Source organism: Nerophis ophidion, linkage group LG24, assembly GCF_033978795.1.
Source record: "Nerophis ophidion isolate RoL-2023_Sa linkage group LG24, RoL_Noph_v1.0, whole genome shotgun sequence".
Lineage (NCBI taxonomy): Eukaryota > Metazoa > Chordata > Actinopteri > Syngnathiformes > Syngnathidae > Nerophis > Nerophis ophidion.
This window is the reverse complement of record NC_084634.1, coordinates 38,478,956-38,493,744: the sequence shown is the minus strand read 5'-3', so window position 1 is coordinate 38,493,744 and position 14,789 is coordinate 38,478,956. Positions and strand designations below refer to the sequence as shown.

The 14,789-nt window shown below is 39.5% G+C and overlaps 1 protein-coding gene across 3 annotated transcripts in view; it reads left to right on the top strand.

The window, feature by feature from the left end:
• The window catches only part of prkg3 (protein kinase cGMP-dependent 3), a 65,067-nt gene that overhangs the window by 32,486 nt on the left and 17,792 nt on the right, over positions 1-14,789 (top strand). For all 3 annotated transcript variants that reach the window (XM_061885998.1, XM_061886000.1, XM_061885999.1), the window contains 4 exons: positions 6,482-6,648; positions 6,725-6,838; positions 8,963-9,068; positions 13,759-13,822. In XM_061885998.1, the coding sequence (XP_061741982.1) occupies positions 6,482-6,648; positions 6,725-6,838; positions 8,963-9,068; positions 13,759-13,822 (451 nt within the window). The remainder of the gene's footprint in view (positions 1-6,481; positions 6,649-6,724; positions 6,839-8,962; positions 9,069-13,758; positions 13,823-14,789) is intronic.

Sequence of the window (14,789 nt, the reverse complement as noted above, 5' to 3'; positions counted from 1 at the left end):
ATTTAGGGCTATATAAGTAAACATTGATTGATTGATACTTGATAATTTTGCGATATTGCCATATTTTTGCTGAAAGGATTTAGTAGAAAACATTGACGATAAAGTTCGCAACTTTTGGTCGCTAATAAAAAAGCCTTGCCTGTACCGGAAGTAGAAGACTATGTGCGCGTGACGTCACGGGTTGTGGAGCTTCTCACATTTGAACATTGTTTATAATTTGAGCCTCCAGCAGCAAGAGCTATTCGGACCGAGAAAGCGACAATTTCCCCATTAATTTGAGCGAGGATGAAAGATTCGTGGATGAAGAAAGTTAGTGAAGTACAAAAAAAAAAAAAAAAGCGACTGCTCCAAGCGACGGCAGTGGGACCGGACCGTTTCAGATGTAATTAGACACATTTACCAGGATAATTCTGGAAGATCCCTTATTTGCTTATTGTTTTAATAGTGTTTTAGTGAGATTATCAAATCATACCTGAAAGTTGGATGGTTGCGGTGAACGCCAGTGTCTCTCAGAGAACCCAATGGAGGGGCCAACATCACAGCTGCCTTTTTGAGCTGCAGGAGGAAGTCGCATAATCCACTGAAGTCTCCGGTAAGAGCCGACTTAATATCACAATTTTCCCATCCAAAAACTTGCTGGTTGACGTAGAGAAACATGTTCGCTTGACCGCTCCTGTGTTAAAGCTTCACAACAAACAAAGAAACACAGGCTGTGTTTCGGTGCTAAAGGCAGCTGCAATCCACTGCTTTCCACCAAAAGCATTATTTTTCATAGTCTCCATTATTAATTGAACAAATTGCAAAAGATTCATTAACACATGTCCAAAATGCTGTGTAATTGCGCGATGAAAACAGACAACTTTTAGCCGTGTGTGGTGCTGGGCTAATATGTCCCCTTCACCCAATAACATCACAAACACGCGTCATTATTCCGCGACGTTTTCAACAAGAAACTCTGCGGGAAATTGAAAATTGTAATTTAGTAAACTAAAAAGGCCGTATTGGCATGTGTTGCAATGTTAATATTTCATCATTGATATATAAACTATCAGACTGCGTGGTCGCTAGTAGTGGCTTTCAGTAGGCCTTTAATGTAAGCTGAAATGTCCACTTGTTTCGGGAGACACAAATGACAACGCCCTACATAACTGTTTTTTTGGTTGTCTGAAGCGTGAACATCGATTTTATGTGAGGCCAGGGGTGTATGCGTCCGTTGTCTCTGCCATTGTTGTTGATGTTTTTGGGCAGTTAATCATGTGACCGCCTGGCTCTGTTTGATTGGAGAAACGGAGTCAAACGTCACCAGTGACTACATTTGATTGGTGAAACGCAGGCGTGCGATAATTCCTACTTTGATCCTATGTCTGACAAACCAAAACAAAAAAAACCGTGTATCAACAGATCGATAAAAATCAGTAGTGAGGAACGTGCAGAATGTAGATAAATGGAGCAGAGTAAAAGTAGCGTTTCTTCTCTATAAAAATACTTAAGTAAAAGTACAAGTATGTTGCATTAAAACTACTCTTAGAAGTACAATTTATCCCAAAAGTTACTCAAGTAGATGAAAAGGAGTAAATGTAGTGCGTTACTACCCACCTCTGGTCCTTGAGCAGGACACTTCACCCTTGCTCCTGATGAGGGATGGTTAGGGCCTTGCATGGCAGCTCCCGCCATCAGTGTGTGAATGTGTGTGTCTGAATGTGGAAATAGTGTCAAAGCGCTTTGAGTACCTTGAAGGTAGAAAAGGTACCATTATTTTTTATTTATTTAAATCCAGTAAAATAAAATAAAAACATAAAAAATAATGAATAAATTCCACCTTTTAAACACCGTGGCATCATATTTTTTTACCTGCCCGAGAATTAAAGACAATTAAAAATAATTCTGTGATTATTAATAACATAAGAATATAACTAAAAAAATTAAAAATTTAATTACAGGGCCCCCATTATGCAAAACCAACTGTTTTGAAAAAATTATGAATTAATAAATTCCACCTTTTAAAACGCCTTGCCTTATACCCGGTTAATGAAAATAAAAATAATTAATTTGTCTGTAATTATTAATAAGATATGTCATTTTTAATCAAGTAATAAAAATCATGTTAATTCTACACTGTAGAATTTTTAACTTGAAGCAGAGTAATTTTACAATCTTGACTTTTAATTTAGGCCCTGTTTTTTATGTGAACACTGCCTTAAAAACACCCCCAAACGACAATGAATTTTACAATCAATATTAGGAATAAGTTTGAAATGAGTGGAACCCTACGAGTCCGATACTGGGTGCATCAGATGAGTACTGATATCCATTCATTTGATTCATGCACACTATAGAGGGCAAAGTATTATGTTTTCTAGATAGATTTGACTTGTCCGGGACTATTACTGTACAGTGTTTCCCACTGAACTGTAAACTGTTTGTGGGTGGTGTTGGATGGCCTTGTTGTCCTTATTGTATAAGTCATCCATCCATTTTCTACCGCTAGACCCTTTCTGGGTCAGATGTGACAAAATGTGAGTAAAAAAACATGGAAAGCAAAACAAACGCTCTTTCTTCTCTCGTTTTCGTTTTATTTATTTATTTTTTTTTAAATATCACAAGCTGTGAGTGCTTTTAGATGTGTGAAGTGGGCAGGAGGGGGGGGGGGACTGCAGCACCTGTATCGACTTTCATGTTAGTCTTCAAAAATGTTGCCTGGTGCATTTAAAAAAAAAAAAAAAACAATACTTGACTGCGTGGGTTCCCTGCGGGTGCTCCGGTTCCCTCCCACCTCCAATGACATGCACTTGGGGATAGGCCCCTCCCACCTCCAAAGACATGCACCTGGGGATAGGCCCCTCCCACCTCCGAAGACATGCACCTGGGGATAGGTTGATTGGTAACACTAAATTGGCCCCAGTGTGTGAATGTTGTCTGTCTATCTGTGTTGGCCCTGCGATGAGGTGGCGACTTGTCTGCTCGAGTGCAGTTGGGATTGGCTCCAGCATCCCCCACGACCCCTAGAGGGACAAGCGGTAGAAAATGGATGGATTTATGGAACACTGGTCCTGCCTGATATGTCTTCTTATTCTCTGGCGGACCAGGTGTGTATGATGTCTGGTAAGAAGTAGAGTTATGTGACCATCGAATGTACGGAGTACACACACTTCAGAATTATTTGCCACTTGACAAGAATTTAAATTTTTATTTTAAAAAAAAAAATCCCTAGTTTCAAAAGCTATTTACATATTTGTAGTCATTGATTGGTTTAAAGATTCCGCAACATCTCCATCCATCCATTTTCTACCGCTTATTCCCTTTGGGGTCGCTGGTGCATATCTCAGCTACAATCGGGCGGAAGGAGGGGTACACCCTGGACAAGTCGCCACCTCATCGCACGGCTTTGCAGCATCTCGGCACGTTGATTAATGCTTGTTTCAGAATAAAATACTTACTTCAGGCTTAAAAGTCCTGCCAAATTCTAGATATACAAATCTTAATTTAGGATGTCTTATCAAGTAAAAATATCCGTCCGTGTAGCTAGTTAATTTTTGCTAGTTTTTAGTATTTTTTTCAAAAAAAACAGTTTTTTTATATGATATCTTGACCGCTCTTTTTTGCCGTGCACCCATTGTGCCCGGAAGCACAGTAACAACAAGCCACATTCACCAACAGTCCCGTTATCAGATGTTTATGAGAGAGGGCAAACAGGAAGGGCCATAAAAATAGATATTGATGTACTGCAGTGGTTCTCAACATTTTTTCAGTGATGCAACCCCTGTGAACATTTTTTTAATACAAGCACCCCCTAATAATTACTTTTCCTGAAGGAACTCTCCTGAAGGAATAAATAAGGTACTATCTAATCAGAGCAAAGCATTTTGGTTGAAAAAGAGATAAGTAAAACACAGCACTATGTCATCAGTTTCTGATTTATTAAATTGTATAACAGTGTGAAATATTGCTAATTTGTAGTGGTCTTTCTTGAACCATTTGGGAAAAAAAGATATAAAAATAACTAAAAACTTGAACAACAAACAAGTGATTCAATTATAAATAAAGATTTCTACACATAGAAGTAATCATCAACTTAAAGTGTCCTCTTTGGGGATTGGAATAGCGATCCATCTGGATTCATCAACTTCATTCTAAACATCCATCCATCTATTTTCTACCGCTTATTCCCTTTTGGGGTCGCGGGGGGCGCTGGCGCCTATCTCAGCTACAATCGGGCGGAAGGCGGGGTACACCCTGGACAAGTCGCCACCTCATCGCAGGGCCAACACAGATAGACAGACAACATTCACACACTACGGACCATTTAGTGTTGCCAATCAACCTATTCCCAGGTGCATGTTTTTGGAAGTGGGAGGAAGCCGGAGTACCCGGAGGGAACCCACGCATTCACGGGGAGAACATGCAAACTCCACACAGAAATATCCCGAGCCAGGATTTGAACCCAGGACTGCAGGAAATTCGTATTGTGAGGCAGACGCACTAACCCCTCTCCCACCGTGAAGCCTCATTCTAAACATTTCTTCACAAAAAAATAAATCTTTTAACATCAATATTTATGGAACATGTCCACAAAAAATCTAGCTGGCAACACTGAATATTGCATTGTGGCATTTCTTTTCACACTTTATGAACGTACATTGATATTTTGTTGAAATATTATTCAATAAATATATTTATAAAGGATTTTTGAATTGTTGCTATTTTTAGAATATTTAAAAAAAAGAATATCACGTACCTATTGACATACCTTCAAGTACCCCCAGGGGTACGCGTACCCCCATTTGAGAACCACTGATGTACTGTATATAATAGCTATATACTAAACCCAAAAGCAGTGAAGTTGGCACGTTGTGTAAATAAAGTTAAAGTTAAAGTACCAACGATTGTCACACACCTACTAGATGTGGCGAAATTATTCTCTGCATTTGACCCATTACCCTTGATCACCCCCTGGGAGGTGAGGGGCAAATGGTAAATAAAAAGAGAATACAATGATTTGCAAATCCTTTTTTCAACTTATATTCAATTAAATAGACTGCCAAGACAATATATTTAATGTTCTGAGAAACGTTTTTTTTTTTTTTTTTTGTGCAAATAATTATTAGCTTAGAATTTAATGGCAACACATTGCAAAGAAGATTTCACAGGGGCATTTTTACCACTGTGTTACATGGCCTTTCCTTTTAACAACACTCAGTATACGTTTGGGAACTGAGGAGAAACATTTTTGAAGTGGAATTCTTTCGCATTCTTTTTTTACGTACAGCTTAAGTTGTTCAACAGTTTAATAGATAGATAGATAGGTAGTACTTTATTGATTCCTTCAGGAGAGTTCCTTCAGGAAAATTAAAATTCCAGCAGCAGTGTACAGAGTTGAGATCAATTTAAATAAAAGTAAAAAGTAAATAATGGGGGTTTAAAAGGAAACAAAATAGAGAATATTACAATAAGAATAAAAACTAAAAAGCAACAATTGGAATAAAAATATAACAGTAAAATAAGAATATAACAAGACAAAGTAGGCAGTAGTGACCATGTTATGAAAACGTATTGCACTGTTAATGTTTTGCATCCCCTGTCATTCTAGTACCCCCCGCCCCAGCGAGGAGTTGTACAGTCTAATGGCGTGTGGGACAAAGGAGTTTTTGAGTCTATTAGTCCTGCACTTGGGATGAAGCAGTCTAGAACTGAACAGGCTCCTCTGGCTACTGATAACGCTATGCAGAGGGTGAATGGCATCATCCAGGATGCTCACTAGTTTGTCAACAGTCCTCTTCTCTGCCACCGTCACCAGTGTGTCCAGTTTCATTCCGATTGTAGAACCGGCCCGCCTGATCAGTTTCTCAAGTCTGGAGCTGTCCTTCTTTGATGTACTGCCCCCCCCCCCCCAGCACACTACCATGTAGAACAGAACACTGGCAACCACAGACTGGTAGTACATCCACAGGAGTTTTTTGCAGATGTTGAAGGAGTGCAGTCTCCTGAGGAAGTACAGCCTGCTCTGTCCTTTCTTGTACTGGTGGTCCGTGTTAACAGTCCAGTGCAGCTTATTGTCCACCCAAACCCCGAGGTACTTGATTGAGTCCACAGTCTGTACCTCAACTCCCTCGATCACAATAGGTTGTGACCGTGGACTCCACCTCCCAAAGTCAATGACCAGCTCCTTGGTCTTTGATGGTCTCTTTGATGCAGAGAATAATGAGCATCCCTCAATTTTCGCAGTCTTTTTTGCCACTTTTGCCAGCTTCTTTGAAATATGTTGCAGGCATCAAATTCCAAATGAGCTAATTGCAAAAAAAATAACAGTTTTCCAGTTTGAACATTTAGTATCTTGTCTTTGCAGTCTATTCAATATAATATAAGTTAAAAAAGGATTTGCAAATAATTGTATTCTGTTTTAATTTACAAACTTCACTGGTTTAAGGTTTTGTAAATATTGAACACACTGAAACATGTACATCTTGCCCCGCTTTGTTTCCAGCGAGACGGGTTTGATCGTCAAAGCCATCCAGAAGAACGACTTCCTGAGCCGCCTGGATGACGAGCAAATAGCCATGATGGTGGATCTCCTGGAGACCATTAACATCAGCCGTGGCGGCGAAGTCATCAAAGAAGGCTCTGAAGGGGACAGGATGTACATAGTAGCAGGTGGGGGGTGTTGTCCCACAATACAGTGATCAGTCTGCGTATATGCGATAGTAACTTTTGTTTTCGCCCCCTTCAGCTGGCAAGCTGATTGTCACCCATTCAGGTCGTGTCCTCCGGACTCTAACCAGCGGTGAAATCTTTGGAGAACTGGCGATCCTTTACAACTGCAAACGAACCGCCACAGTCAAAGGTCACTTGTCTCCTCCAGTACTCTATATAAATATAACGTACGTTGAGTGATAATGTTGGGCCAGGGTGTGAATTATTGATCACTGAAGCCTTCGGCGTTCTCCAATCTCCATTCAGCTGGCGTTGCCTCAGTAAATCAACATGACATATTCTTCAGTAAAATTACACTTTTTGGGTAGAGATGTCGGCTTCCATCTCTACCCAAAATCCCCCATCCGAGATGGCGGAAGCGGGGATCGAACCTAGAACCCTCAAGTTGCTGGCACGACCGCTCTACCAACCGAGCTATACCGCCCTATATAATGGTGCATTTTATTTGGTTAAAAGGAATAACACATGTATCATTTGCGCACAAACGTATGCTTAATTCAATAATAATAATAATTAAAGATGCAAGCAGCGATGGACGGGATTTTGCTGGTGTTTCCTGCCTTTACCCATTCAACATATCTTTACCTGCACATTACCTCTCTTCCCTGCATCCTGGGGTCACACTGGTGCTTCTTTCTTTTACCCATATAAGCTGGTGCTTCCTGCCATCACCCAGACAACATATCTTTACCTGTACTTTACCTACCTTCTCTGTATACTGGAGTCAAACTGGTGCCTCCTTCTTTCACTCAGTCAACATATTTTTACCCGCACAGTACCTACCTTCCCTGCATTGTGTGGTCACGCTGGTGCTTCCTGCTTTTAGGCGGCCATCTTCAGACGGCAGCAGCGCAGCAGCATCAGCGTAGCAGTTCTTTGAAGGCTCGTAAAATCAAAACCGGAGCAGTTGGAAAAATTATTTCGTCAACTTTTAGTCAGAAGGGTTCAATCGCTCTCCTGTGCTAGTTTGAAGCCGACACGACAAACGCGCTCGGAGGAGATAATGTTTGAAAAAAGGTGACGGGTTTTTACAAAACTTTTCTTTTGAAGGGGTAAGCACCAACTTCCTGTTGATTTTTGCTGAAGGATGTCAATTAATGAAATGTAGGTCTAAGTGAGACCTACATAGAGGTTTTTGTTTCATGTCTCTACGTTATTCCTACCGGAAGTTACAAGCAGTTTTGTCTGTGTTTTTTCCTAGGGGGCGCTAGAGCGCAATTTTGAGTTTTGGTTTTTTGATTAGATCGCAATTTTTGCCAGTTCTGATGTGTGTGTTAAATTTGTTGAGCTTTGAAGCATGTTAAGGGGGTGAAATTGCAGCTCAAAGACACAGCGGTATAATAATGATAATAAAACCTTAGAAATACAATAGGGTCCTCTGTCCCAAAGGGACACTCGGTCCGTAATAATAATTAGAGATGGACTGCCGATATTATCGGCCGATAAATGCTTTAAAATGTAATATCGGAAATTATCGGTATCCGTTTCAAAAAGTAGAATGGGTGACTTTTTAAAACGCCGCTGTACGGAGTAGTACACAGACGTAGGGAGAAGTACAGAGCGCCAATAAACCTTAAAGGCACAAGTGAATGCAATGCATACTTGGTCAACAGCCATACAGGTCACACTGAAGGTGGCCTTATGAACAACTTTAACACTGTTACAAATATGCGCCACACTGTGAACCCACACCAAACAAGAATGACAAACACATTTTCGGGAGAACATCCGCACCGTAACACAACATAAACACAAAAGAACAAATACCCAGAACCCGTTGCAGCGCTAACTGTTCCGGGACGCTACAGTATACACCCCCTGCTACCACCAAACCCCACCATCTCTAATTTCACGTTTAGGCATCGTTTTGTGAACCCGAGAAGCAGAGAGGGTGGCAATGTGCAAGTAAAAAGTACTAAGTTAAAAGGTGAACAAATGGCAATGTGCAAAAAATCTGAAAAAAGGGAAATAAGTAATAATTACAAAAGGAGATGCAGCACATTGCATCAACACCCCCCCAACCCCGCCCACCTCAACCTCCTCATGCTCTCTCATACATTGTTTAATGCATCCAGCGGGGCATCACAAAAAAATGAGGCATAATAATGTGTTCATTCCACCACTGTATATATCGGTGTCGGTTGATATCGGAATCGGTAATTAAGAGTTGGACAATATTGGATATGGGCAAAAAAGCCATTATCGGACATCTCTCGATTTGAGTCCGTTTTTCAATGTGCTTGTGTGCCTGCAGCAAAGACACAAGTGCGTCTGTGGTGCATGGAGAGACAGAACTACAGGACCATCATCACCAACAAATCCAAGAAGAAACGGGAGGAGCTTATGGGCTTCCTGAAGACGTGAGGCCACACTAGTCACAATCTTCATATGTATTTAGTTGAATTAGGACAATGCATATTCACCTACATAAAGCAAGAATGTAAATATGCTGTAGTTAGTACAATAGCTCATTTTCATCCGTTGTCCTATAGCAGGTTGATACAGTAAACATTCAACAGGTCATGATACAAAAGAATACATAACTCACAAGTGCAGTGAACTAAGCACCAGGTGAGGCATACATACTTTTTTTTTTTTTTTTTAACTTAAATTCATATGCGCAGATCTAGTCATTGTTGATTTAGGTTTCACATTAGAGTTACAGGGAAAAAAAGGGAGTTATTCACTTTCATAAAAACGTTATCATAATGTTATTACGATATGATAAATGGGTCCAAAAACTATTTAATAAAGTTATTACCGTAGTTCCTTGAATAGCCGCCGGGGCGCTAATTAATTCAAACCTCTTCTCAATCCGGCGCTTACCAAAGGCATGCGGTAAAGGCAAGCATGCGCTAATTATTTTAAAACCTCTTCTCATTCCGGCACTTACCAAAGGCATGCGGTAAATTTAGGCCTGCGCTTAAAAATTTGAGTGTAATGTAAGGATACCACCATGAAAAGCACATTTAATAAAAAAAAGCGTTATGGTCTTACCTTTACTTATAAATGAAGTCCATGCGCAGCTCCTTCTGATCAAAAGCATCGATAACTTGTTTATAGAAGTCTTCCTTATCTTTCTTCAGTTTTAAAAGTCTCTCTGTCTCGATGCAGATCTTCCTTTATTACCTCCTGCTTCGATTGAAAGTCCAGTTTAGAAAACTGTTTTATTTTAGATATGTAATCCTCCATGTTAAAAGTGCAAGCGAGAGGAAAAAATAAACGATCGCTGCTCACTCTCGCTGCTTGTTGTCACTTCTTCTGCAGCCGAGTAGTCGCAAAAAGGATCTTTAGCGCCCTCTACCACCAGGAGGCGGGAGTCATTCAATAACTCATGTTTGACACACGCAGCTACGGTATATTAATAAAACATAGCTGTTTACTGTTCTTTTTAGCATATTTAATAGCTTGGAGCCTCCTCCATTTTGGAAATGATGACAGGTGAAGTGTCACACATGACGAGACGAGTTTGACCCGGCGGAAATTTTAGGCATATGCTAATTATTTTGCGAAACGAGTAAAATATTATTAGCACATTCCAGACATGTGCTAATAAAAATAATATTTTGCAAAACGAGTTTGACCCGGCCTTAATCCTGAGCCGGCGGTAATGCTAAGCATGCGCTAATTATTTTGTGAAACGAGTTTGACCCGGCAGTAATTCTAGGCAGGCCCATACTATATACCCGCGGCGGCAATTCAAGGAAATGCAGTAAATACTTTTTTGTCCTATTTGCTTTTAACAAAATAAATCAAGTATTGTGAGTGTATCGTACCTTTCTGTATTTGTATGTGAAGTAGCAATAGCTTTCCTCCATTAAAACGTAATTTGTATGACCACATTCACTTTGTCTTAAAGTCCAGTTTAGAGAAGTATTTCATCTTGGATACAGTATATAATCCTCCATATTGGCAGAAACATTCATTTCATTTCATTCCAAGAAATTAAACAATATTTTTGCATCTGACAAAAACACCCACAAACGCAGGCTCACTTTAATAAAAATGCCATTTTTGTTATAAATACAATTTTTAAAAAAATAAAAAATGCTGGCTTCTGTTCGAGAGACCAGTGTCTGCTAGCTTGAGCGCCCCCACTTCTCCCAGTGTGGCGAGTCAGAGTACTGCTGAGGCATTGAACTGCAAGTTGACAATATATTGCCCCCTACCTTGAGGCAAAGGTACTTGCTGCCTCAAGACCTGCCTTTTCCACGTGGCAACAAGCATGCGCCCCCTCGCACTCATGCCCAATACACACTGTGTGTCGTAGGGCTGCGAATCTTTGGGTGTCCCACGATCCGATTCAATATTGATTCTTGGGGTCACGATTCGATTCAAAATCGATTTTTTTTTTTTCAATTCAACACGATTCTGGATTTAAAAACGATTTTTTTCCTGATTTTAAAGGATTCTCTAATCATTCAATACATATGATTTCAGCAGGATCTACCCCAGTCTGCTGACATGCAAGCAGAGTAGTAGATTTTTGTAGAAAGCTTTTATAATTATAAAGGACAATGTTTTATCAACTGATTGCAATAATGTAAATTTGTTTTAACTATTAAACGAACCAAAAATATGACCTATTTTGTGTTTGTGAAAATATTGGACACAGTGTGTTGTCAAGCCTATGAGATGCGATGCAAGTGTAAGCCACTGTGACACTATTGTTCTTTTTTTTTATTTTTATAAATGTCTAATGATGATGTCAATGAGGGATTTTTAATCACTGCTATGCTGAAATTATAACTAATATTGATACTGTTGATAATATTCATTTTTGTTTCATTACTTTTGGTTTGTTCTGTGTCGTGTTTGTCTCTTTTCAATTGCCCTGTTTATTGCAGTTCTGTGTTGCTGGGTCAGGTTTGGTTTTGGAATTGGATTGCATTGTTATGGTATTGCTGTGTATTGTTTTGTTAGATTGATAAAAAAATATCAAATTTAAAAAAAATGAGAATCGATGCTGAATCGCACATGAGAATCGCGATTCAAATTCGAATCAATTTTTTCCCACACCCCTAGTGTTGCCGTGGAGGCACCGACTGTGTCTGCCTCACTTCTCGTCTACTGCATTGTTTTGATCAGGAAACATAGAATTTCCGCGGTTTTGACCATGAAAATCATCAAAATATACAGGAACCTCACCAAAATCACATAGAAAGCATAAACCAAAAGATAAATATTAAAACTTATTTTATTTTATTTCGTTTTGGAACATCTCATGGTGAAGCCACGTGGTGACAGGTGAGGCACTGCCCCACTTGCCTCCCCTGACAATATGTCACTGCCCTAAGCACAGACCTTGGCCAAAAAAAAAAAAAAGGTGAATAATCTAATTGTGTGAGCATGTCTGATTAGTTTTCAACCCCTGTTTCAGTGCAGTTTTAAATAAGTAGGTGTCACAGTTTCTGACATGGGCTGGCAGCCTGTTCCATGACAGTATGTCTCTGATAGACCCCAACATTTGGCCAACATTAGTCCTGTGCCTTTGTACGCTGCTGTCCCCTCTGATCACTGCTCTGGTCTTTACTTGACTGCTCTTATTTTGTAATAATAAAATCTATAAGGGAGAGGGAGCACGTTTCTAAAGATGAGGCAAGCATCCATGAATATCTGATAATTATCTAAATCCAAAATATTACCCTTACTTATTAAAATGTTACAATAATGATACTTTAGAGGCTTTTTACCTAGAATTTTATATTAGTAGAAAACTGCTATTGATGTAAAATAAATACAGGGCCAGTATTGCAGATAGACGATATGACATTTTTCAAGAGCAACAAAATAAATTAAAAAAATGATTCCCTTACATTGCATTATACTATTGCCTCTCATTCAAATTCTTACCATACAGGTCAATCATATGGACAGAGTAGTACAGTACCTCAACTTAGCTTGAAAGGGAAGCTTTTCTGGTGGAATTCTTTCCCATTCTTGCTTGATGTACAGCTTAAGTTGTTCAAAAATTCCGGGGTCTCCATTGTCGTATTTGACGCTTCATATTGCGCCACACATTTTCAATGGGAGACAGGTCTGCAGTACAGGCAGGCCAGTCTAGTACCCGCGCTCTTTAATGGTGCCTTCACAGATGTGTAAGTTACCCATGCCTTGGGCACTAATGCACCCCCATACCATCACACATGCTGCCTTTTGAACTTTGCGCCTAGAACAGTCCGGATGGTTATTTTCCTCTTTGGTCCACAGTTTCCAAAAACATTTTGAAATATGGACGTGTCAGACCAAAGAACACGTTTCCACTTTGCATCAATCCATCTTAGATGAGCTCGGGCCCAGCGAAGCCAGCTGCGTTTCTGGGTGTTGTTGATGAATGGCTGTGGCTCTGCATAGTAGAGTTTTAACTTGCTCTTACTGATGTTGTGACAAACTGTAGTTACTGACAGTGGTTTTCTGATAAGTTTCTGAACCCATGTGGTGATATTCTTTACACACTCATGTCTCTTTTTGATGCAGTAATGCCTAAGGGATAGAAGGTCCGTAATATCATCGCTTACGTGAAGTGATTTCTCCAGATTCTCTGAAACTTTGATGATATTTCGGACCGTAGATGGTGAAATCCCTAAATTCCTTGCAATAGCTCGTTGAGAAATGTTATTCTTAAACTGTTGGACAATTTGGTTACGCATTATTTCACAAACATGCTTGTTTGTGAATGACTGAGCATTTCATGGAAGCTGCTTTTATACCCAATCGTGGCACCCACCTGATCCCAATTTGCCTGCACACCTGTGGAATGTTCCAAATAAGTGTTTGATGAGCATTCCTCAACTTTCTCAGTCTTTTTTGCCACTAATGCCAGCTTTTTTTTAAAAACATGTTGCAGGCATCAAATAAAGATTTGAACGTTAAGTATCTTGTCTTTGCAGTTAATTCAATTGAATATAAGTTGAAAAGGATTTGCAAATCATTGTATTCTCTTTTTATTTACCATTTACACAATGTGACAACTTCACTGCCTTTGGGTTTTGTACAATGCAGTAAACGCAACTCCTTATTCCACGTCTTATTTGTGTTATGCTTTCTCAGGTCTCGCACTCTGAAGGACCTGAATGATGTCCAGTTGTCCAAAATCATCGACTCAATGGAAGAGGTGCGTCCCTTCAACTTGCTTATTATTGTATTTCAAAAAACTCTCAGCATTGCATGAATATCAGTTTAAGACAGAAATAAAGTGAACATATTGAAATACTTGTACATTCTAAATAACAATTACATTACATACCAATGTTATACTTGTGTAACTTTTTAACAACTTGATTATTACAATGAAAAATTCTGTATTTAGTAATATTTATTTGTAATTCTTATTTTTACTAATAGATATTTATATTTTGATGTATTTTTTTTTGTTTTTTTGTGTATTTATGCATTGATTTATTTAGATTTATGATAATTTCTGAGAACTATGAAATGTTCTTTTATTATAGAGTTGTCCTTCACCACACTTCAAATATTGCGGCTACATCACATCGCAGATTTTTGGGGGATATTTTTTAAAGCATATTCTACAATGTCAAATATTTCCAAAAACAATGTGAAATGTGGACTCGTAAGACCACAGAACACTTTTCCACTTTGCATCAGTCCATTTTAGATGATCTCGGGCCCAGAGAAGCTGGCGGTGTTTCTGGATGTTGTTAATTGGCTTTCGCTTTGCATAGTAGAGCTTTAACTTGCACTTACAGATGTAGCGATGAACTGTATTTAGTGTCAGTGGTTTTCTGAAGTGTTCTTGAGCCCATGTGGTGATATCCTTTAGACATTGATGTCGTTTTTTGATACAGTGCCGTCCGAGGGATCGAAGGTCACGGTCATTCAATGTTGGTTTACGGCCATGCCGCTTACGTGGAGTGATTTCTCCAGATTCTCTGAAACTTTTGATGATATGGGCCGTGCATTGTTTACACGTTGTGGAAAGAATGCACACCGAGGCACAACACACGGCATGCTAATAGCGACCGGGCTACGATAAACTGACCATACCTCCTCAATACCGGATATGTCCACTTTTGCGGGGCTGTCCGGCTGGAGTTTCTTAAATGCCTCAAATGTCCGGC